The following is a 25,903-nucleotide window of genomic DNA, read 5'->3' on the forward strand; positions in this document are numbered from 1 at the left end:
ACTCACTTGCAGAAATATCTCTGCTAGTTGAAATTTGGCTGTGCTGTTGTTGCAGCAAAGTGTGTTATAGTTCAGCGTTACAGCTCAGTGTTACAGCTCATTGTTATAAGCTCAGTTGTGACAGCAACCTGGATCCAGGTGAGAGACCAAGCAGCACTTGGAGGGTTGGAGAATTCAGGTTTATTATACTAGCTGGTCCAGAGGAGTTAACATTCCAAGCTCTGGACCCCATCTGTAGGTTTACACAGGTTTTTATAGGCTACCAGTCCAGACTTTGAAACATTTCATAACATCATATGCAAATAAGGTATAACAAAGGTGACTAATTAGGAACCAGCTTTGTAGAAATGGACCAACCAGAAGTGAGGGAAATGGACCAATCAGGAGTTAGCTCAAGGAACCAATACAATCTTAGGGATAAGTTCCACTTTCCTAGAAGTAAGCCATTTTAGAGTTTAAAAAGTGAGATAATAGCGCAGGGCCAGGGAACCAAATGGTGCTGGCAGGAGGGTAGTGGCCCTGCCTGGGAGTCCTGCAGTCTTTTTCATGGGGCTTCCCACCTCAGTGTAATTTCTATCACTCTGAAGAGAAAGGCAATTCCCTTGTCAGAATTATAACAGGTATCAGGAAATTGCTAAAAGGCTTTCAGAAACTTTCATTTTGTTCCTCCCAGACAATTCTTTTGAGAGTCCACCTTCCTTTACCAATGCTCTTAAAGGAAAATAAAGAGGCTTGAGAGAAATGCAAAGAAATCTCATTAATCAGACTTTACATAATTTAGTCTGAAAGAAACAGGCACTATCTGTGAAGAAAGGTTCTGCTGTGTAAATTAATAAGATAAAATTAATAGAGGCGAATGTGTATAGCCTATTTAATTTAACCCACTGCTTTTAAGCATATTAATAGCATCAATTTGCATACAATCTTATTAATTAAAATTGCTTTTTTAAAAAAGAAAGCAAGATCTCTACTTGGTAGCAATTGCTTGAAACTGCTAGTCCCATAGCAATTTGAAATTGGTATTTATTTGAAATATGCCTCAGGTTAGACATTTTGCAACTTCAGGCTGGCCCCTTCTTCAATACTTAGGTTAGTGAGATTTCAGATTCCCTGAATCTGGTTACAAATATTTGAGAAAGAAACACAGGAAGAGCCTTAGTAATTTGAATTAAATGATAGTAAAGAACTTGTCAAGAAGATAAAGAGGGAGACGAACTATCTAATGATTAAGGACAATGTTCTCAAACTGAGAAATAGAAATTTCAACAAATTTGCACATTACAACTAACATGAAAATCACATCTGAAACCTGAGAATAGAAAAGAATATCCTATGATATCCAGTTATGTTGATTCCTAAGTCAATGTGTTCTTTATAATGTTTTTAAGATGAAAATATTTCAAGACTACTTTTTAAATTCAATTATAATTTGAATGAATGTTCTCAATTAGGCAGCTTTTAGGTATGTGTACTATTCAGTACACATATGATATGAAGAATCAAGCACAAGGCTTTCATTCTCAAAGGAAAAAAGTCTCCACTTAGAGATGAGCTTTCATTAGCACAAAATTAATCTTGTGGCATTCATTATATTGGTCTCTTAGAAGTGAACTTCTGATGAACAGTTGCTGGGTGAAACTATGGCAGCACAAAGGACTTATAGAGTATATGTATTTAGATAGTATACTGTTGCTACACATCCACACTTAACCATCCAGTGACTGGGGAAAGAAAGACCAAGAAGCTACACATCATTGTAGAGCAAAAATTGGGGGGAAGGGGAGAAAGTAATGGAAGAAATTTTCACATATTGCATTATGGCAAACTCACTCTGACATTTATGTAATTTGACTTGCACTTTATGCTAACTAGAATAATCTGTCTGTGGCCTGTCAAACATTCATTGTACATCTGCTTTAACTATTAAGGAAAAGAATGCATTTAAAAATTAAAATGGAGTAACTGTGGTTCAGGCATCCAAAATGGAGCCAAGAGGCCATTGTGGATGTGGTTTCATATGCATTCATGAATCACTGAAAATTTGAATTATCTGAACTTTATCAAATGCAAAGACATCACCAGCCATTCTCAAAATAGTATCTGCTTGCAGCTTCTATCTGCAGTCTTATGATCAAGTTCTCTCCTTGTAATTATGCAACCATTTTGGACCCCAACCAAAACTTCACAAGCACCCTTCTTGCCATCTCTAGCTATAATTATTGATAAACAACTCATATAACTAACAATAATCTTGCAGTTTATGCCTTTATAAGCTTTCCTGATTTTGTAGTCTGGTGTAACATAATTCAAGTATTTCTTAAATCTGTATCCCATGATATAGTCCTCAGCTTGGCTCAAATAAAACACTTTTCTATTCCTATTATAGATTGACAAAAGGTAACAAAGCTTCTCTCTGGTTTGCCTGAGTTTATCCTTTCTTGGATTTGGAAATCTGGACCAGCAATGTATGTCAGAATAGACTCAGAAATCAAAATCAAATCAACTTGCTTCACTGATTTTCTGGGTGTATCTCACCTACTTTCCAGGGTTTGTTTTTGTTTTTTTATAAATTTGATATCCCAGGCACATATGGTGTTTATTCCACACAAGGTGGAAGGTCATGAAATTTTAGAACATTTTGGACTAATTTTGTCAAGAAAATCAGTCATTCTGGATAGTTTCTAGTGGTTCCCAAAGTGTGGTCCCCAGAGCAACAGCATCACCTGGGAACTCACTAGAAATGCAAAATCTCAGGTCCTATTCCAGACCGACTGAATCAGAAACTCTGTAGGTGGGGTCAGCAATGTCTTTTACTAAAACCTGCAGGTGATTCTAACATGAGCTGAAGTTTAAAAACTAGTGGTTTAAGGTAAAAACTCCACATAACCTATAGTAATTTCCCTCCAGGACATTGAAAAATCTGGTCTGATTCAGTGGCAATGTCTCGGAAGAGCTGTAACAGTTTTCATAAGACTATGTCTTCATCTTAGGCTCCTGTTGACTTAAAAAAAATAATAAACTCAAGAAATATGAGATCATTATGGGAAAAATAAAAAATACTATACAATAAAATATAATCATCCTTATCAATGCAGATATTCATGTAAAATACATTTTTAAAAGTGGACTCAATATACATACTGTTCTATAATTTGTTTTATTCTCTTAACAATGCATTTTCTATTTTACAGATGAGAAAATTGAAGATTAGGAAGGTTTACAGCTTATCTCAGGCCCTACCTAGTTGAAAGGAAGAACTAAGATTTGAGTTCCACCTACCTAATCCCAGAGCCTTTGCTCTCAATCAAGGTGCTATGAAACTACATTAAAATTTTGCACAGCTAAATAATAGTGTGTAATATTATGTAATCAATAATATTATTAAATAGAGCTACCAAGAAACTCACTTATTCTCACAATACAATAATCATTCTCAATCGCACATCACTGAACACATTCAAATTTTTCAAGGCAATATTTCTCAAAATGGAATCATTGAGTTAAATGGCTTGCTGTTGATACATTTTCAAATTGCCCTCCAATTTACTCTATCAACAGTGTATAAGGGTGCCCTTTTCTTCACTACTTTAAAACTATGTTATATTATTGTTTGTCTTTTGTTCATTTCTATTTTTTGCTATTAATTTTTAGCTTTATTTCACTTTGATTCAAGAATGTGACCTACAGGTTTCACTTTTAGGAATTTAGTGAGTTTTACTTTGTGGCATAGTACATACTTCAACATTCAATACAAGAATATCAAACTGAACACAATGATTATAATGCTAAAGTAATCTGCCATTGTTTTATTTTGCTTGTTTGTTTTTTGTTTTTCTTTTTTTCCTTCTTCATTTTTTCAAGAACTGGGGCATACTTTATGGTTGGTCTTCCATCACTATTTCATTTTTTATTTTTCTCACTTTTATTTCTAATCAGGAATGTTAAGTTGAACTATGTGATTTTCACAGTCTCCCATAATTCATTACTCTATTAATTTCCAGTTTGTACAGAAAAATAAGCAGCCATATATACATTTGCTGTATTACTTGATGCACAAAGGCTATAGGAGTTGTATCCTATTATTCTGTTCAATTTGAAGTTACTTTGTTCAATTTGAATTCTTATTTGTTGCACAGGTTTGCATAATTACATGTTTTTATAGTCCTTTAGCCAACTGGTTATCTAAGAGGGGCATGTGACTCATTTTTCGTTAAAGGTAAATCTATTTTCAGCAGATTTACCTCTGATCCTTAGACAGGCCTGAAACTGACCTGGTGAGCCCTGCATGGATTAACCTAGATGGGTAACTGCTTAGTAGAGAAGCTGAGCTAGACTGGGAGTTAGGACGGGGAATCCAGCACTGTATGCACGTCACTTAGTCACTGTGATCCTCAGTTTCCTCCTTGAGATGACCTGCGATGCCCCTTCAGTGCAGGGTTTTGTGAGGAATGAATGAGATGCTATATGAGAGACAAGGTGCCAGGAAGAGCCAAGGTCTTTGCCAGAACAGGCTTGTCTGCTCATTCTCCCTGAAGTGGAGGGAGCAGAATTTGCTTCTCAGAGATTTTATTTCTTTGAAGAAGAGAAAAATGTTTCAGCCAAAAGAGAATTAAATAGGCAGTCTGCTCACTCTTTCATGTTCATTCATTCATCATTTATTATTCATTCATTCAGTGCAACAGTCAACAAGACCCTTCCTCCCTTCATGAACCTTACGTGTTAGTAGCAGAGATGGGTAATACACAAGCACAAAAGCAAGATCAGTGATGGGCATCGTTAAGAAAAGTGGGAGAAAGAGCCAAGTGCAAATGGGAAGTTGTTCAATGGGCACAAAGTTTCAGTCATGCAGGATAAATAAGTTCTGGTAGCTCATAGAGCCTACAGTTAACAGTACTGTGCTGTGCACTTGACAACTGTGTTAAAGGGTAGATCTCTAAATATAGGATCACTAGGTGTACACCTGAAACTAATATAATTTATAAATCAACTAGACTTCAACAAATAAAAATAAAATAAAACTTTATGTAGGAACAAAATAGAAAAAAAGGGTAGATCTCATGCTAAGTGTTCTTACCACAAAAAGATGGGCAATATGACACTTCCTGAGGTGATGGATATTTTTATTACCTTGATTGTGGTGATGCTTTCACAGATGTATGCATATGTCCAAACTCATCAAATTATGTACATTAAATAAGCACAGTGTTTTTCTTTGAATATCAATTAATACCTCAATAAAACTGTCAAAAAAAGAAAAAAAGTGGGAGAAAAAAACCCAGAAAAGGACCAGATGGAAGAGGCATAATAGAGAGAATGTTTTAGAGAATGTGGTCAGAAAAGAACCATTTTTAATTATTCTGGAGAATTAAAATCTTAATTAATAAACTGCTTGGTAAGAGCATAATGTTTGAAATTTCCAAAAAACTTTCATGCAACTTTTTCTTTTCTCGTTTTGTAACAGCATTTTGAGGCACACAGTCTAACATGATCTGGATTTGAGAAGTCGCCACAAGGAATCTGAGACCCGACTGGACAAAATTTCAAACTAGTGACCGCACATACCCATTTCTTGTCTGGTGCTGCTCACACCTAGGCCATACGTCTCTAACACATCCTTTACTGTCCTCATGGATTCATCATACTTGGCTGCCAGGCCAAGGAAGTTATAGGAACCCATGTTGATGACATCTTTGATGATTCTTCCAGTAAACCTGCAGAGAGAAGGGCCAGTGAACATAAGGGGCTTGCTCACATAATGCCATCCCAGTGCCCATAAAAGACTCTCACAGAGAGATCTTAGCTTTGGCCCAAGTCATATATTTTCTTTTTTAATTTTGATTTGCACCGTTGTCACCACACATTATTTTGCCCTTAGGGGAGAGTAAGCCCGTCATGAAGCTGGGCAGAGCATCAGGAAAAAGTTTCTGGGTCACGGAGTATTACTTAGCCCTGGTTTTCCCTGGGTGCTTGCGTTTGTGACCCCTGTGCTCTGGTGTAAATTTAAGCGAGAACTTTCCAATGAGAAAGAGCCATGGTCATCACTGTCTCCTTCAGCAAGAAGGAGGAGGGTATAATTTGTCAATAAAGCTGAAAAGGACTCTTCCCAGCTGGCTCTATGTACCTTGCACCTTCTGATACACATGTCTCTTTCACTACAATGCAAGCAAGCCACCCTTGGTCACTTAAATATTGTGACTTCCCCCAATGGGCTCAGGAAGGCTTGCAAAGGGATGAATAACAGAAGGCCAGCTGTTCCATGCCTTGGTTTTTCAAATCTGTAATCTGGTGCCCATGCTAGAATTTCCTTGAAAGGGTTTTCTTTCAACCAAGCCCCTCCAGGTGGCTGCCTCACCTAAATGTCCAGTTGTAGTCATCTGAAACCCTCTCCATCACATCGAACAGAGCCCCCGGGGCACTGCAGATGGGCCGGTTCCAGTTGTCTCTGACTCTCATGTAAAGGTTCCGTGTATAAAAATTCTCAAAGTTTTGATACAGCGGCACAAAATCCTGTTATAACAGAGGCAGAAGTTTACCTTTGGTCCCTCACTTTTTGTAGTTCATTGGCAATTGAAGGCTAAGAGACCTGAAGGAGCCATGAAAATATTTCATCTACAAGTATTCCAAGCAAGGTTCTGTGGAGAAAGGGACAGTCAGGGTCCACAACTATCTCTGTGAGGATTCCACTTCCAAAGAACTTACATTTTAGTGGGGTAAGTGAAAAATGTGACAAATAAGGGTCACAAAGGTGACAGCACCATACAAGTCCTGACATAAATTCAGGGGACAAGGAACCCCTATCAGTCCCATCCAAAGGGTAACAGGAGGTGTCTATGTCTAAAGCAATTTACTTGGAAAAAATTTGTTGGATGATAATTCAGTCTTAACTTCATTGACTGTGAGTCTCCCCACTTGTTATGTTTTTAGACATGGGGATGAACTTAAACTGTTGGCTCTGTTGGTATAACTGTTGGCAGGTGACTGAGGGCCCAGAATCTGAGTTGAAGAGCTATGGAGACACTTGGCTTCTCTCATAGTCACAGCACTATTTTGCTGTATAAAGTCTCCTCTATGCCCAAGGGATTTGCCGTCCAGCTGAGGCTCAGAGCAAGACACATCTGATTTTGGCATCTAACTGCTAATATTAAGTACAAAGTAGAGAATGCAAAACTTGACCAAAGCCAAGTACTTGGGGTGTTTGTTAAGATTTAATCCAGGGAAGGAGGCACATTTTGCTGGAGGAATCAAGTGGCTTTCTGTAGGAGGGGCCTTGGAGATGGGCACTGAAGGTGGAATGAGGTTGCCACAGGCAGGAATGCTTGGAGAGGGTCCTTGGGGTGAACGGGTCTCTTTGCTGGAAATTTGGGGTGTATGTGAGAAGAATGAGTAAGAATTAAACACAAGGTGGAGACTATCCCTCTTAGTTTAGTCTATAATGGCTCCCATCTCACTTGGAGTCAAAGCCAAGGTTCTGCCTGGTCTGGTCCCTGCTTCCTCTCTGATTCCCCTACGATTCCCTGTGGTGTGGGTGGGCCTGCAACGTCAGCTGGGTGCGGAGAATGGGAGTCGGATGTGTCCATAGGAGGAACTTGGACACTATCCTGGAGGCCGCAGGGAACCACTCAATAATAGGGAGTGAGCTTTTCATCCTCCTCCCATCTCCTCTGAGTCCTTTGCTCTCCTTCCCCTTAGGAAATGGAGCCGATTTCCTGAAGGAACAAGGAAGACCCTGGGGAAAGGCTTTGTAGAAGACGTTCTTATGCTACTCGTCTGACCCACTCATCTCCTGAGCTGGTCCAGTCCAGAATGAAATGATAGAATCTGGTTTTTATTGGCAATGTCATTATATTTAGAGGAATATGGTGATTATCTATAAGAAAGAATGCTCATAACCACACACTGGGGGCTATCACGTGTGAATTTGAAGGATGGATGAGCAACTCTGCTGATTACATTTGTAAGCTGAATATTTCATACCAAATTCATTTTCTCTCAAATAGCTAAATATCCTTATATAGGTTTTATTATGATTTAAAGCTACAAGATTATGACAATCCATTATTCCCTTTTATGCTAACAGGAAATGGATATGTTTTTGGAGAAAAAAAGATTACATAATTCTAAGAAAACATTTTCTAATTCCCTCTTTGATTTAAAAACATTTTTCTAGACATTTTACTGATTTGTAGATTACTCTATATCCCTAAACATTGTTTGTGTTGTTCTATTTCTAATTTTTAATTTCTTACTTGAAATGACATCATAGAAACTCATCCTTTCAAGAGGAAAGAGAGAGGATGTCTGTGAGTAATATTTCTAGACTCAGAATGGGAATATGATTTTAGATTTTATGAGAATTCTTACTCAAAATAGAGTTAACAGTTGATTTAAGAGAGACATTAACAGTTGGTTTAGGAAAACAGTTGGTTTTGGATAGAAAATAATCAAAATATCCTGTCTACAAAATTAATTTCAGACATGGAGCCACAAGATACTCAAAACACCAAGACAGAGAGGGCACAGAAAACATAGAGTGCAAACTATTGGACTTATGTGGAAAAGCAGACCCAGCCAGATGAGTGACTTGAGCTCAGGTCAACCTCAAGTTCCATCCATTCTCTCTACAGTCATTTTAGAGTGACCTCTGGCTGGTACTTGCCCCAGTTTGTCCAAGCTTCCCTCTAAAACATCAATGGTGACAAAATACATGAAGCACAATATGGAAAACTAAGCCTCACAGATGGCCATACCACAAAGGAGGATGCACTCATCACAAGGAGCTTGGCACTTACTCGAGAAAAATATCTGAGGCTTCACGTCATTGATGTTTCACAAAGATGTGTCATCATGGCTCCCCAAGGGAAGGTGGGGAAAAAAAATTCCACCTTGCCCAATCTTGCTCCTGGCTCAGAGATCCAGAATTTCTACCTATGAGGAAATGGGTAGCTAGCTCTTTACTGAGATAAATACTATGAGGGCAAGACAAAGGGATTCTATCCAATTCTGCAAGGTCAGAGTAGATTTTCTGCCAGGGAATGATCTCCATACTCAATAGAAACTTTTATTATTTAGGTACTTGAATCTTCTCTGACAAAGGGATGGACCAGTTTTTTAACCACATGGAGCCATTTCTTTGTGGGTGGTGTGAACACTAACTCAGATCTGAATCTAAAGCTCAGCAGTCTACACGTTCCTGAGAGGGACGGTGGAGCTTGGAAACTCTAGAATTCAAGATCTGGTCCAGGGAGGAAGGGTTGCTTTTTGGGCACCATCCTATTTCCCTGCACCTGTGAGGCTCCCTGCCTCTGTGTGGATGTCTTTTCACCTGACGCATTCCTTTAAGCACCAGTGAGATTTCTTCAGGAGCGGTCAACACCTTCCAAAGGTCACTGAAATCTAGTCTCAGGTAAGCCTCCCATAGCATTTTAACTATGTCATAAAATGTGACAATGAGTGTGTATATGTCCATGAATGACTGAAAAATTGTGCTGAACACTGGAATTTGACACAACATTGTAAAATGATTATAAATCAATAAAAATGTTAAAAAAAACTATATCATAAAACGAAACTGGATTATACATTGTAAAAACAGAAGCATTACAATACGACATATTTTTATCCATCTGTAGATTTAATTTATCATTTGGCCTACTTACCATCTTTAGTTTTCTTCCTTACACAAAAGGCTAGATATGACAGTGAACCCCAGCCACAAGGACACAATCATTTTTGAGATAGGGTAAATGAGGGTTCAGCAAAGCCTAGCAATTTAGCCTCAAAAGTAGCTTTGTTTTCTTCAATATAACACTCGTTTTTTTTTCCACCTTGCATATGCAGTAATTGGTAAATTTCTAAATGTTACACATATGTGTCTCCAACTTTTATAGACAAATCAATAGGAAGCCAGAAAATCTGAGTGGATGAAATGGAAATTATACCCAGTTATATAACCAATGCTTTTTTCAATAAACCATGCTGTAGGACTACGTGTTTAAAAGGAAGTGAAGATAACATATCTATGTCCTACTGTGAAAAATATTACCAAATTTGTGACTCTTTTTACTTGATTTAACTAAATGCTCATTCCATAGCAAGCAGAATTGTGGATTTGTAGATAAAGAGAGAATCATTATAAAATACAGTTTGTCATTTGTGTCTACATTGACACTTCTCACCTAAGATCTCATTTTATATCATTTCCTTTTGAAAAACAGCTGGTTCTCTTACCAGAGCTGAGCTTAGAATAATGATAAAATATGTTTGTTTGTTTTCTTTTCTATTGGAAAGGATAATGGTCTTATAAACAGTTCTTTGAGGAATGAGAAACACAAAGTAAAGACGGCTAAATTAATTTTTCATATTAAGAAAATAGGGGAGGTTGAATAAAGATAACAGACTCTGTGTTGTATGTATTCTACCACTTACCTAAAAGACCTGTGAAATGACAAAAAGTAGATATTGTCAAAAAATAAACTTATAAATGCTTAGAAAGACAGTTAAGATTATCATCAATGAATCAGGAATATTGAAGTAACATAAAAGATAGAACATAAATAAGATCTGATTAGTGTAGAAATAAGACCATAGGAAATCATAGCACTATAACATCTATGGAGAAGACTGGTGTGAACAGAAGCAGGAATCTTAAAGCCAAAAGTCAATGACAACAAGAAGTTGATACCCCAGGTGATCCATTGGGAACCAAGACCTCTTTGTCCTCCTTTCATTGGGTTAATAAGTAAGAAGCAGGTGCACTGCCCACAGCACAGAGCACCGTGCTGGGTGGCAAGACCTCAGTGAAAGAGCACTGCCCTTGTGTAGAGAGGTGGGACACCCACACAGCAAGAACGAAAGCCGCTGGCCCCAGCAACTCATTCCACTTCCCTTCTACAGTCACTCAAGACAGCTGAATATGTAAGCAAATAAGAACCCTTAAATACAAAAATGAGCATCAAACAAAATGTCATCGCTATTTGAGGAAAATAGCACAATATGAGGCACCAAATTCAATAAACAGAACTAACATTTAATAAACGATTAATAGAGCAAACAGGAAAAGAATTAAAACTACATAAGTAACATGTTTAGAAAGACACAACAAAACAGTGCATCCTTTAAAACAGTTAAAAGTCCAAAAGTATAATGGAGACAGCAGAGAATGAAATTAATTAACCAGCATAATCAGCTGACTATCTTTCCAGGTCATAATGACAAAGAACAGAGGAAAGAAAATATGAAAGAGATACAAAAGCTATGACGAGCAGATCCAGGTCCAGTGTCTTTAATCAGACTTGCAAGATTGAAGGAAGGAGGAGGAGAAGGTAAGGTGGAAGAGGAGGAAGAGAAGGTAAAGAAAGAGGAGGAGGAGAAGCTTCCAGAGAGGAAGAAAGGTTTGACTCCCAAGATATAAGTGTTCTCTCAACTCCTGAACAGAGCAAATAGGAGAAAACCCATACCAAGCTACATCCTGGTTAAATTTCAGAAGGATAAAGGGAGAATCTTAAAAGTCTTCAGAGAAGGTGAAAAGTCAGTTTATATACAAAGGAATCAGAATTAGATTGCTTCAGAATTTTCTTAGGTGGCAGTGGTGGGAAAGATTATGAGGGAAAATTGTTTTGAACTTAAAATCCTATACTCAGCCAAGCCAGCAACCAAATGAGAAATTCAAATACAGACATTCTAATATATGTAAGGAGTCATGAGTTGCACTCCCACAGGCCTTTTCTGTGATAATTGAGCATGTACCTCAATAAAACAATGAAATAACTATGGAGGAAGACAGATGCCAGTAAAAAACAGTGAATGAAGAAACTGATAAAATATGGGTTAGCCCAAGCAGTTCTGTATATGTACTATAAAGAAACAGAAACTAAAATTTATAAATAAATGACAACCTGGAGAATGAGTATGTGGGAGGAAGAAAGTGAAACTTTATGAACTTCTTCTGGTCAGGGGAAGACTCTAATTTCTAAATAATGGTACCTAAATTCTAAATATATGTGTGAAGTATTCAAAGAGAACCATTAAAAAAATAGTAGGGGATATACTATATATAACTTCTTAACAGTGACAAGGAGGAAAAAATGCAGAACAAAGAAAACTCAATCAAATGTACCAAAATTATAAAAGGAAAAATATTTAAAATTCAAAACTTTTAAATGAGCAACAGAAAATGTGAATGTAAAATATAAAGATGGCAGAAATAATTTAAACAAATCAGTAATTGAATATAAAGTTTAACCATGTGGAATTATCAATGAATGACTGTTTTTGACCCCCAAAAAACCAGCAAATTCTTACAGTTTACTTAAGCAATTGTTCATAGACCATATTATTAAAATACAGAAGCTTTCACATTTGTTTTAAAAATAAATCTATATGCTTTTCATAAGAGACATAAATTTACATTAAGAGGTTTTGGTCAGAGATGCCTTGTGAACTGATTTAGGTTTAACAAAAACCATGTTGATTGTTAGGTGAGAAGAGACTGGAGGTGTTGAAGGTAATCACATAGTATGACCACCCACAAGCTGCTGGCTTGTACATTCAGTTCCTAGGGAAACCCTCTCATTTTGGACCCACCCAGATCCAACCAGGAAGGCCAGTTTTGGGGCCATCTGTTTGATTTGGACAAAACCACACCTCACACCCAGTAACCTTCATAAACCCCATCCTTCAAATCAATCGGAAGAAAGACCATCTGGGCAAACCCTGCTGTTACTTCACATACCCGGTGTGGATTTCAAAGACCAATTTTAATTCATGCAAAACATTCAGAACTTTATCTGAAAATTTTCTACAGCTATAACTTACTTGAATCCCCTTTGTTTCAAGTGAGAGTTACAATCTCTGGAGATGGACCAGTAATGTTTGGAATTTACTTGTAGGGATACTGGGATAATCTGGATCTAATGTGAACAAGGAATTGCAACTGAAATGTTTTACATCAGGCTGGTGCCATATGGCCTGCGTCGTGCTCAACCTGCCATCAAACCGTAGGGACTGAGAAACATGACTGTGCTTGAAGTTTTTAACTTCTCTGATGATGCTTGACATTCATTTGACTATATTTGCTGACCTCCTCTTCTGGATTAAACAAAGTTGGGCCATTATATCACTGAGAAAGTAATTTATCTAGAAATATTTAATAAAGGGCAGTTCAACTCTAGAGTTGCCTTTGAAGGGTTAAAGGAAAAATTTAAGCAAAATATTTAACGTTGTATCTGTCTGTGTTGTCCTTTCCCTTGTTAGTGTCTTCTGGTTACCTCTGAAGTCCAGGGAGGCAACAGGGGATCTTGGATGTGTGTTCTCTGTACTCTGTTTAGTGCTATCCTGGAGGAATATTTTGGTTTGTCTATTCCTTTTAACTAGCATTACTGGTTGACTCAGTAAAAACTGAGTGAATCAGATATCAATTGATTCAGATAAAGAGGATTATCAGGGCTTTTATGTTTTGGAGTCAATTACTGGATGTTTGGGCTAGAAATCAAAAGGATGAAAAAGCAAAAAGAAATACTACATTTGGGGCAACACTTCAGTTGAATGGCTGGTTTGGTATGAGAGGAGTCATGACAGTGAGAGAGAAAAGAGGGAAAGTGGATTCATAAATTCTTCTATTCGATTAAGAAAAAGAAGTGAGGAGACGGACATGTCAATGAGCTTGACCACAGTAACCAGTTCACTGCGTACGTGTACATTGAAACATCCTGTTGTGCACACTAAATCTATACAACTTCGTGAAAAACAAAATAAAAATGGAAAGGATGAGTGCATAGTAAACGAGTGTCACAGGACATGAGAGCATCCAGTGACGATCTTTGTAAAACACCCGTGAGCTCCTCTCCACCAGCCCTTCCTGGATGTGCTCTCTGTCCTGGTGTCACGTTGCTCAGGGCTGGTTTGTCTGATGGGACAATCTATTCTGCATACACAATAACAGGATTTTAGATTAGAATAACACTCATTTTTGCTACAAAGAACCAGGGGTCATTTGAAAGCAGCACAGTCCACATTTCAAGCAAGAGCCTTCAGGATGTGCCTAAGACAGCTTGTTAACACAGCAAGAAGTCCAGGACTGGGGGCAGTATTAAAAGGAGAAGGCCAGTCTGAAGGCCAGGGTTTCTGGTGGCCAAGTCCCACCAAAAGTACACATGACTGGAGCCATTGCAGATTGTTAGACCCTGTTACTCTGAAAGGCCTCAATCTCTAAAAAGCAGCTCAAAAGGGAAGAACACAAAATAACAAGTGTGTCGTATAAAAGGTGTGTCTATCAGTCAGTGGACTGATGCCCTCTACCTCACAGAGATCAAACAGATGGAAATCGCTTATTTTGTTTAAAAAAATGAGACACAGATCTATTTAATGCAATGCCTTCTTCCTGGGAGGTAGTTCTACAGCTCTTGGGGCAATACTGAGAGGTGCTGCGGTACAGACAGCTGTGCACTATGTACATGCTGTTATTCAGAACTCAAGCACCCTGCCCCCAGATGAGGGGAGCGTGGAGCCTCACAGCTGACTGCAGGGGACTGCCGGGCTCAAGATCACATCCCGCTCTGATGGCAGCCCCATCTAGCATCATGGAAGGCTTCACCTCTTTAACTAAGAATGCTTCTGAAGGACACTCCCATCACCAGAGAGCCCTGTGGGATCCCCAGAGGCCTCTGCTGGGACTGTCTCATAATTCACCTGCCACATCTTGCCTCTTTCACTTCTTCACAGGTGTCCAAGTGTTGATCCCAGGAGCACACCCACTCACTTCTCAGCCCTCAGCCTTCCATCTCAGAGCCTGTTTCCCTGACAACAAGCTTGCCACATGTATGTGTATATGTACACACACACACACACACATGCATTCTACTTGAAATGTAAGAAGTGTTTCAGAAAAACCAAAGTGACAAGCCCTGCTGGGCTGATAGAGCAAAAATATTGCAATCGGTTGGAAAATAGATGGCAGATTTGAAGCCTACTCCTGCCAAGCATGTTACACCTGAGTAATGTACACTTGACTTACGCTGTGCTCCAGTAAGTATTCTAGAATATGCTGATTTACTGTGCACCAGTTAATTGTGCCTGGGGAGCAGACAGACTGGTGATGAGAGCTTCTAGAACAGACCAGCTGGTGGCAGGGAGGGGCTGTGGAGATCCTTGTGAGAATGGCCAAAGGAACTTGCTTTCTCATTCCAATTTTCCAGTTTCACCATCAGCTCTGCTAGGATCTGGGAAAACTGCATTCTTCTCTGGAAGTGCGCTGGGTTGTCTCCAGCTTGATTTAAACATTACAATCCTATATCATTAAAGGACTTTTATATCCTCAAAACTGTCTGTGGCTATCTGTTTGCCAAGTACAGGACCATTCTGTCATGACTGGTGTGCTGCAAACATTCTTATGTCTGACCCTACTAGAAATTTGGGGTTATCCTGATTTCCTCCCTCTGCTTATTTTCCATACATTCCAGCATCAAAACTTGTTGATCCTACCTCCTGTATCTCTAATTAGTTCCTTTACTTCATTTCTTCTTCCCCAGATGAAGTACAAATTATCTCTTCCCTAGATGATTATAAGGCTTTTTATTGTCACTTTGCTTCCAGTCTTGATTTGAAATTCCATCTCTAACATCTATTAAATTCTCTAAAGTTGTTTGTTCTCTTCTCATCCTTTCTCTTCTTCCTTGTACAGACTTTCCCTGGGAAATCTCATCGGCTTTGGTGGCTTTGACGACTGTTAACATGTGTCAGATATGTGTAAGGTGCCATGATGTCCATCTGAGAATTTTCTCTGTGAGTTCTGGACCTCTATCTCCAGCTGCCAATTCGTTAAACTCAATTTGTGAAAATGTGATTTGACCACTTTCCCCCTCCAACCAACCCTTCCTTCTCTATTCCCCATCTCAATGAATGATAACACCTTCTTTCTACCCAGTTGTCCAAGTCATAAACCTAGTGGGGTCTCTTCGATTTGTACATTTCCCTAATTCCTCAAGTCAAATCAATCATCCCTAAACAAACTCTTAAACATCTTTTGGCCTTGTATGTTATCACCATCCCTATGATCACTACCCTGGGCACAGCCCAAGCCCTTAGCTAGAATTTTCCCTACAACCTGGATTTCTGCATCAGCCTCTTAGCTTCTTTTTTGGTCCTTTTGTTATCTCCCTGCAATACATCTTTCAGAGGGCAGGGAACACAAACTTTCTAATCTGCAAATCTGCATTCCTTTGCCTGAAATCCTTCAATGCCTTCTCATTGTTCTTATAATAAATGCCCATGGCTTATAAAAACCCATTGTAGTGTGGTTCCTGCTTCCCTCTCAAACAATCTTTCTCCCCACATACTCCCACTCTCACTCGCAACATTCTGGTCATTAGAATTCCTTGGTTCCTTAAGTGGACAAAGCTTTCTCTTACTTCTTAGCTATTTTGCACCATATTTCCTATCCCTAAAGACTCCTTCCCTCACATCTTGCCTCACCCTTTACCTTACTACTTACTCTTCAGCCTTAAGATATTATTTAATTTCCTCTTCTTCCCAGAATCCTTCACTGAATACCAAGATGACATTAAATGTTTCTCTTCTTTGCTTCCTTGATGTCATCTACTTACCTCTGTGTTACCTCTTATCAAATTCTATTGCAATTGTTTTTTTATAGTTAAATCTCTAAAGGCAAGAACCATTTCTGTGTTGGTTATTCTTATATCCCCACATTTAGCACTGTGCCTGGCACAAAACACATGCTCAAAATAAATTTGAATTGACTAATGAGTAAAGGAATGCTTTGGCACAAAGACTGCCCTCTTCTGAGAGTGTCCTCTTTGCACCCTTGCTCACTAGATAGACTCCTGCTCACCATTCAAGCCCCAGCATCATGCCTTTCTGACTTCCTGAGTGAATCACAAGGCACGGATCTCTGTTTCTTATATCACCTTCCTCCTTATCATCACTTTTTATCATTTGTTTTGCTTGTGAGTCTGTTTTTACACACCAGACTTCAAATTCTCTGATGGAGGGACCTATTGTTTCTTCCCTATTAGCCTTCATTACTTGGTGTAGAGCATGTGCTCAAATACCAGCTAAGGGTAGGAGAGAGTGAAATGATAAAACTGGACCTGATTTCCTTCTGAAGGCAATACACTTGATCTAAGAGAATTCCGAAATAAGTGTTCTACACCATTTGTTCATGGCTGTGTTACTGTAACAAGAGTTTATCTTACCGTGGGTGCTTGTCACTAATTTACAGCATTTGAGGTTTTCTCATTTCATGGAAGTTTATGCCTCAACTATGTTCTTTGCTTAGATGTGCTCAAGTCTCCATCATGTGGATAATCCATGCCCACAATCATATATTCCAAAGCAATTTTTAGGAAAAAGAAGTTCATAGCATCATAAATCATTCAAATCAATTTTGGAAAACATGTTAATAAGACACAGGCTCTTCCCAGATCTCTGAATGTTTTCCAGGTTGTCTCTGTGAAAAGGGGATGATGTAGACTTTTATAGGTTAACTACTGAAAGTATCTAGATCACTGGTTCTAAACTGAGAGTGATTTTGTACTCCATGAGACATTTGGCAAAGTCTGGAGGCATTTTGATTATCACATGTATGTAGGAGAGTGCCTATTGCCTCTAGTGGGTAGAGGCCAGGGATTCTATTCAAAAAGTCCTACAATGCACAGAGCAGCCTCCCACTTCAAAAAATTAGCCAGTCTACAATGTCAATAGTGCCAGACGTGAGAAACTTGGACCTAAATGAAATTGTAATCTCACATTTCATTCAAACACACGTTTCTACTCCAGAATAGAACATAAATAAACCTACAACTGCTCAACCTACAACTAGAAGATCAGAATACAGTCCTACTCATGTGCCTCACTCATATTTTTACTTTTCATCTTTAAAATGGTATTTTAGGGGGAGGGTAGCTCAAGTGGTAGAGCACATGCTTAGCATGCACATGGTCCTGGGTTCAATCCCCAGTACCTCTTCTAAAAATAAATAAATAAACCTAACAACATCTCCCAAAAATAAATAAAATAAAAGAAATTTTTTTAAAAATTATATTTAATATATATCTTATGAGCTTATTATAGAAATTAAATATAATTATGTATAAGGAATTCCTTAGCTCAATCTGGCAAATAGTAGTTGCTCAATAAATATGTGTAAAACAAAAACAAGTCCATAAATACACAGGGGATGTTTACAGTGTCTAGAGGGTGCAGAGTAATAGGATTTACCCTGAGTAGTTCCTGAGTGTGTCACTCTTTTTAGGACCTGAACATGCATCACCACAGTGAGAACACTTCAGAGAACAACAGGCATTGACAGAGATCCAAGAAGATGCCCATACGTACCTTTTGTTCTTCTCGCTCTACAGCTGCATTACATTTTTCTATTCCCAAGTTTCTCAAAAAATCTCTGAGATAGCCAAACAGCGTCCCAATTCCATATCCCATATAAGTTAAAATCACAGCATAAAGAGGTGCTTCCTCAAAGGATTCAACAATTGGCTTATAGAAATTGGAATTTCCATTTTGCTGCAAAGACAAAAGAAAATTGAAGGTTAGCACTCTCCCATTACAATAAACTCTGATACTTGAAATTTTGGGCTTTCAACCTTTTACATTTCAAAGAACATATTTAAGACTGTAAAAGCTCCCTGGAGAAAAGTAGAAACTGATCATTGAAGAGGCTAATCAAAAATGTCATTTTATTTTACAATTCCTGTTGAAATAATTGATTCATGCAAAAGTGATCAACAGGCTCTGAATCCATTCAGTAAAAAGTTAATGAGGAATAGGGCTTTCACAAGATGCCAAACTATCACCCTACAGGTTACTGCCCAATCACAAACCTGGGTTTACATCCTTAACCAGGTGGTCAAATTACAACGCAGATGTTAGAACAACTCACCACTCTGTGGTCTTATCATGATCTAATATTCAATACGCTGATGAAATATTTCACCTGAATTTAGTCAAGTTCTAATATGTAATTTCCATTTCAAAAGAAATATCAGGTAAATTATTTCATGAGGAAACAATCAGATAATCCACAATGTGTGACTTTCTATATTACAACTAGTCTGGCCTTTAAATGCAAAACATAAACAAATGGGACTACGTCAAAATAAAAAGTTTTTGCATGGCCAAATAGATGATCAACAAAATGAAAAGGCAACCTACAGAATGAGAGGAAATTTTTGCAAACACATATCTGTTAAAGGCTTAATAGCCAAAAATATACATCAATAACTCATACAACTCAAAAAGTCCAAATAACCCAATTACAAACAGGCAAAGGACCTGAATAGATATTTTTCCAAAGAAGACATACAGGTGGCCAGAAGGTACATGAAATGTGCTCAACATCACTAATCATCAGGGAATGCAAATCAAAGTCAAAATGAGATATCACCTGACACCTGTTAGATTGGCTGTTATCAAAAAGAAAAGAGATATGAAGTGTTGGTTAGGATGTGGAGAAAGGGAATCCTTGTGCACTGTTGATGGGAATGAAAATTGTTACAATCATTATGGAGAACAGTATAGAGATTCCTCAAAAAATTGAAAGAACTACCAAATGATCCAGCAAACCCACTTCTGAGTAGATATTCATAGGAAATGACATCAATATCATTAAGAGATATCTGCACTTCTATGTTCATTGCAGTATTATTCACAATAGCCAAGATACAGAAATGACCTAGGTGTCCACTGATGGATGGATGGATAAAGAAAATGTGATTTGTATACACGTAGACACATACACAGTAGAATATTATTCAGCCACACACACACAAAAGAAAATTCTGTCTTTTGTGACAACATGGATGAACTTAGAGTACATTATCTAAGTGAAATAAGTCAGACACAGAAAGAATAATACTGCATGATTTTACTTATATGTGGAATCTTAAAAAGCTTAACTCACAGAAACAGAATAAAATGGGGGTTGCTAGCGGCTGAGATGGGGTGGGTGGGGAAAATGGGGAGATGTTGATCAAAGAGTACAAGTGCTTTCGGTTATAAGATGAAGAAGTTCTAGGGATCTAGTGCACAGTATGTATATGTATATCAAATCACATGATGCACCTCAAATACATACAATTTTTGCTTATTAACTATACCTCAATCAAACTGGGGAAAAAAGGAAAAAAGAACTGGGGAGGGGACTTAAGAGAAAAGCAAGTGTACTGTGTGTTCTTTCATTCGATCCTCTTTTTTTGTTTTTGGCAAAAAAAAAAACCTAGTAAAAATACTTATTTCAAAAACAGTAGAAATCCAAATGTGTACTGGAAATATATATTATTAAGGAATTTTTAGTTTTGTTAGGAGTGATAATAGCCTTATAGTCATGTGGCAGAATGTTTTAATCTTTGTAGATGCATACTGAAGTATTAAGAAAGGTGAAGCTATAATTTTCTGTCAAATGGTTCATCAAAAATTAAACATATACAAAGAGCAATTTAGGGGAAACGCTAATAACTGTTGATTCTAGATGGAGGTTATATGGGTGATTTTTTTTTGGCTTTTCTACGTATTTAAAATTTTTCATAGCAAAAATTTAAGCTGCTTTTCTCTTTTTTCCTAGTAGAAAGTAGACTTTTAATATCAAACCATTCTTACTCCTATTCAATTGATTTGCACATAGTAGTGCAAATTTTGCTCAATGCATTAGTAAATAAATCATCCCAATGCTACTAATGAAGTTTTTGTCTTAAATAAATATTTACACATCCATTCATTTTTTTCACTCAACAAATATAATGCAATCATTGGATTCCCAGTTTCACAATGAGATGATCCTTAAGAAGTGTTTTGATCACTTGGAATGTATAACTTTTAGTGATTTATTCAAAATTGTCAAATGTCTACTAATATCTAATTTATTAACTTAGCTTACACATATATTTTAGAGTGATATATTGTATAAAATTATTTTAATTAGAAATACTATTTTTCCCATTCTAATACTGTAAGCACTGTTTCCACCAACACAGTTTACTAGCCTAAATTGCCTTCATTTCCTCTACATTATTTGAGATGCAGTATTTTTGGAATCTCTGTGTGACTTAGTCACTGGAATTTTATCAGAAACCACAAAGTATGTGACTGTCAAAAAACAAAATCTATCAGGTAGATGAATATTTTTTATCTATATTACTTGTTTTTAAGGCAATTTTTTAAAAGCCTTTTCATAATGACATTTTACACTTGAATTGTTGAGTTAAAACCCCACAAAATATTATTAAATCTTATTAAAATTCCTTGACTCTTTGTTTATCCATTATATCAGATTACTCTCTAGACAACACACACTAACATTAACGGATGTTGCTTTTGTTGAACGTGTCTTCCCCAAACACTACCTGGTGGTTTAAAATGATGAAAGTGAAAGAGAATTGCTCAGTATGAGGTCTAGAATGGAAGGTGAAGGCAAGGGTATAACAAATGCTGTGTATTTGGGAATATAGGGCACTTACTGGATGTCTTCCATGAACCAGCAACATGCTAGTTTCCAAGATGAACGAGACAGACCCTGTCCCTGCTCCTGACTTCCTGACCTCCCTCCAGGTCCTCACACCTGTCCTATAGGTCTGATGGATGGTGATCTTCCTATTCTAGTGCCAACCTTTGGCTCTCATCCTTGGTTCTGTTCTGCACATGAACTTTGGACAGCATCTCTCTTCAATTTTCCTGGTGAACTCCTGACCCAGTTAAAAACCACCTCTTTGTTCTTTCCACAACATGGGGATATGCAAGGGGCTTTCTTTCTTCCTAGATGTGTTCAGACTCTAGCAAAAACATCTGAAATCCTTATGAAACAGATTTAATAAATTATTGTGACTTGATAGGTGTGAGGTCAAGGGAGAGGTAATAGAAGTATCTTCAAAGAGCATCATCTTAATATTGGTAAGAAGAAATAGGGACTTAGAAGGAGGACTGCTTATGGGGGTGGGGAAGACAATGAAAATACATGTGATCTGCTGAGTTGGAGTCGTGATTGTAAGTGGACATGTTTGCTGGGCACTTAGAAACATGGGAAAAAGGTAGAGGCCTAACTGAAATAGAAGATCTGGGCCTCAACAACTCTGAGGCCCATGTGCATCACTGTTGAAGGTGAATGTGATAAAGGACAAGATAAAAAGAAGAGCAGGAAGTTTGGGGCTGAATTTCAGGACTCCCCACTTGTAAGGGCGCCATAGATGAAGGGTGAGTGAAGGGCGCCCATTGTGGGTGACTTCAGAACCCTGACTTAGTGGCTCATAAATTTACCCCTTTGGTTGACTTAGAGGATGGCAATGTCACATCAGCACATATAACAGAGAAACTTGCAAGACATCAAGACCATCCTGGGGAGAAGGGCCAAGATGATGGAGTAGAAGGACACTCGTAACTCACCCTCCTCCACGAATACACCAAGCCTGACATTCATGGACCCACCCATCCAATCAGAACACCTGCTGAACTTTGACAGTACATCACCTTCTTCAAAAGACAAGATACACCACCAATCTGGTAGGAGACAAGGGAAAAAAGGAGGAAGAAAAAGGAAAATAGTGTGGGATCAGTCCTGTGGGGAGGGAGTGGCAAAGGAGGAGTAGTGCTTGTTCGCTGGGTCTTCCCCTTTCCAACAGAGAAGTCAGTGGGACAGAGGGAGAACCTCAGAGGCTTGGACTTGTACAGAACTGCCCTTGACCAACAGAACTAAGTTAAAGGGGCACAAAGGGTCCCTGCAACCCCCAGCCCTAGACACAAATCAGCAGGGTGGGGCAGGTTAGGCTGCCCAAGCTTGAGGACTCAGGCCAACTTTACAGAGGCAACCTCAGGGGACTGCGGTGGTATTGTGCACTGCTGCTGGGAGGGTATACATATCAGAACAGCCCGGGTCTCCCATAAAATATTAAAAAAAAAAAAGCAACGCAACACTGCCGGTGTGCACTAGGGAGAGGGGAGCCATAGCCTTTGTCTTTGCAGAAACGTGGCACTATTTCTGGCACATTCTACGGAGAAGAGAGCAGGGTCTCAGCCACAGCCACCATATTCTTAGGTGCCGGGATCCCAGGCAGAGGTAGGTTCAAAACCTAATCTTTACCTATGGGCTTTGAAACCTCATAGGCTGGACTGAGATTTGTTTACAGCCCCAGGCAAATAGAAGCCTTCTGCATCTGTGTCTCTGAGATCTCACTCTTCTAAGACAAATGAACACAGAGCAGAGGCAAGGGCTGGTTTTCTTCCAGCTGGCCTACTGAGCACAAACCTGATGTGAAGCAGGAGCAGCACTGAGTGGGTAAGGAACCTGCTCAACTACCATGCAGGAGCACAGCAAGGACTTGGTGTTGGGAGGGGGTGTGACCCACCCACCTACCACCACTGGGAGCAGCACAGACCAGGGGCACAATTGGAAGGCCTCTGGAACCAAGGAGCAGAGTTTGCACAGCAAGGCAAGGGCAGGAGCAACAACAACCACAGAACAAAAAGAAGGTTCCATTCACTCAATAGCCAGGGCAGGGCAGGCTCTGGTTACCAGAATACCAGCCACACCCCAAACAAAAGGGCTAACAGGCAAAAGGCATCAAAAGAAGATATGGAAAACATTCATACTTAATAAGGAACTCTCAACAAAATTAAGAGCTCAGAGTGTCTACAGGAACACATTAACTATTTTTTTCTTTTTAATTTTTTAAAAATTATTTTAGGTTTCTATTTTTAATCCCTTTTAAAATTTTATTTTAAAATATTTTATTAATATTCACATTCATGTTTCTCCTCATGCTTGTGTGAAGCTTTCTCTTACTAAAATATTTATTATTATTTTCATATATCTCAATTTCATTTTAATTTCTTTTTTTGTTCTTCTATTATTGATTATACTCTGTTTTCAAATCTTTATTTCTTCTTTTAAGTTTTTAAAAATTTGTCTCAGCCCAATTTTTATTTCTCTTCATTTTGTTCTTCTGTTATGGATTATATTCTGTTTTCCAACTTTTTTTTTATCTTTTAAATTTCTTTTTCTTTTAGTTTTATTTCTGCAGCCACTTTAGATAAATGAATAAATAAATAAACCCCTTCAGGACCAGAGTAGATAAATGATACTCCATAATCCACAGTGCCAGAGAGATATAAGTAAAATGAAGAAGCAGAGGAACCACTCCCATGAAATCCCCTGAAACAATGATCAATGAAATAGGCCTTGATAGTCTACTAGATCATGATTTCAAAAAAGGAGTGAGTAAAATACTGAAGGAACTAAAATATGTCAAAAAGAAAATTGAAACGATAAAGAGGAGCCAGTTAAAATTGGAAAACTCAATTCCTGAGGTGAGTGCTGACCTAAGGTTGTAAAAAGAAGGCTATGCAGAGGAATGAATAAATGACTTAGAAGACAGGAAAACAGAAATCACCCAATCAGAACAGCTGAGAGGAAAACAAATAAAAAGCAATGAAAAAAAATAAGTATAACATAAGATAACATAAAGCATGCCAATCTATGCATAATAAGGGGCACAGAAGGAGAAGAAAGAGCAAAGGGGATTAAAAAGGTGTTTGAAGAAACCATGACTGAAAACTTCCCAAACCTAAAGAAGGAGTCAGATAACCAAGTATAGGAAATATAGAGGGTCCTAAACAAGCAGAAAAAACAAAAACAAAAACAAAAACAAACAGACCCACATCAAGGCATATTATAATCAGGATGGCCAGGGTAAAGATAAAGAAATGATTCTAAAAGCAGCAAGAGAAAACAAAGATTGAATTACAAGGGAACCACTATAAGGCTTTCAATTGATTTTGCTACACAAACACTACAGGCCAGAAGGGAGTGGCAAGATATATTCAAAGTCCTGAATGTAAAAAAGATGCAACCTAGAATACTTTGTTTGATGAAGCTATCCTTTAGAATACGAGGAGAGATAAAGAACTTCACAGACAAGCAAAAACTAAAAGAATTTGGCAAAACTAAACCTATGCTAAAAAAAATATTGAAAGGTCTACTCTACATAGAAAGAAAGCAGGACCCTACAGAAAGGAGAAAACCATAACTGGAAAGGCGATAACTACAATGAATTACAACACAATAAATATGAAATTGTAAAAGAGGACATCACTCATTAAGGGTAGGAGAGGGGAGCAAGAAAATATGGAGTTTTTGTTGTTGTTGTTGTTCTCAGTAGGATGAGTTTGAGCTTATATTACTATCTGTCTAAAAGAAACAGATATAGTAATGGGTTAATGTATGTAAAAAACAGGGTAACCACAAGCCAAAAGCTTACAATAGAGTCACAAAAACTAAAGAGAAACAAAAACAATACAAAGAAAAATTATCAAACCACAAAAAGAAAAAGAAAGGAACAAAGAAAATACCAAATCACCAGCAAAACTAAGTTCAAATGTCAATAAACATACATCTATCAATACTTACCGTAAATGTTAATGGACTAAATTCTCCAATCAAAAGACATAGAGTGGCAGACGGGATAATAAAACAAGAACCAACAGTATGCAGCATACAAGAGACACACTTTAGGGAAAAGGACAAACAGCTTGAGAGAGGATGGAAAGAGATATTCCATTCAAATGGAAATTACAAGGAAGCTGGAGCAGCAATACTAATTTCATACAAAATATACTTTAAACAAAGCCCATAAAGAATGATGATGATGATAATAATAATAATAATAATAATAATAATAATAATAATAATAATAATAATAATAATAATAATAATAATAAAAAAAATAATTAAAAGACCAATACAAGATGAGGATATTACACACATTTACATATATGCATCCAATATAGGAGCACCTAAATGCATAAAGCAACTACTAACAGATATAAAGGGAAAAACTGATGGGAATACAATCATGGTGAGACTTTAACATCCCATTAACATCACTAGACAGAT

At 37.8% G+C, this 25,903-nt stretch overlaps 1 protein-coding gene across 3 annotated transcripts in view; it reads right to left on the reverse strand.

Moving 5' to 3' along the window:
* Positions 1 to 25,903, reverse strand: part of LOC105069289 (serine palmitoyltransferase 3) — a 150,842-nt gene that overhangs the window by 114,931 nt on the left and 10,008 nt on the right. For all 3 annotated transcript variants that reach the window (XR_012500521.1, XM_074346916.1, XM_074346917.1), the window contains exons 2-4: positions 18,349 to 18,531; positions 6,353 to 6,507; positions 5,563 to 5,711 (exon numbers count right to left, since the gene is read on the reverse strand). Coding sequence is in view for 2 of the 3 variants with exons in the window: in XM_074346916.1 (XP_074203017.1) it covers positions 5,563 to 5,711; positions 6,353 to 6,507; positions 18,349 to 18,531 (487 nt within the window). In the remaining variant the exon portion in view is untranslated. The remainder of the gene's footprint in view (positions 1 to 5,562; positions 5,712 to 6,352; positions 6,508 to 18,348; positions 18,532 to 25,903) is intronic.

This window comes from Camelus bactrianus, chromosome 19 (genome assembly GCF_048773025.1).
Source record: "Camelus bactrianus isolate YW-2024 breed Bactrian camel chromosome 19, ASM4877302v1, whole genome shotgun sequence".
NCBI lineage: Eukaryota > Metazoa > Chordata > Mammalia > Artiodactyla > Camelidae > Camelus > Camelus bactrianus.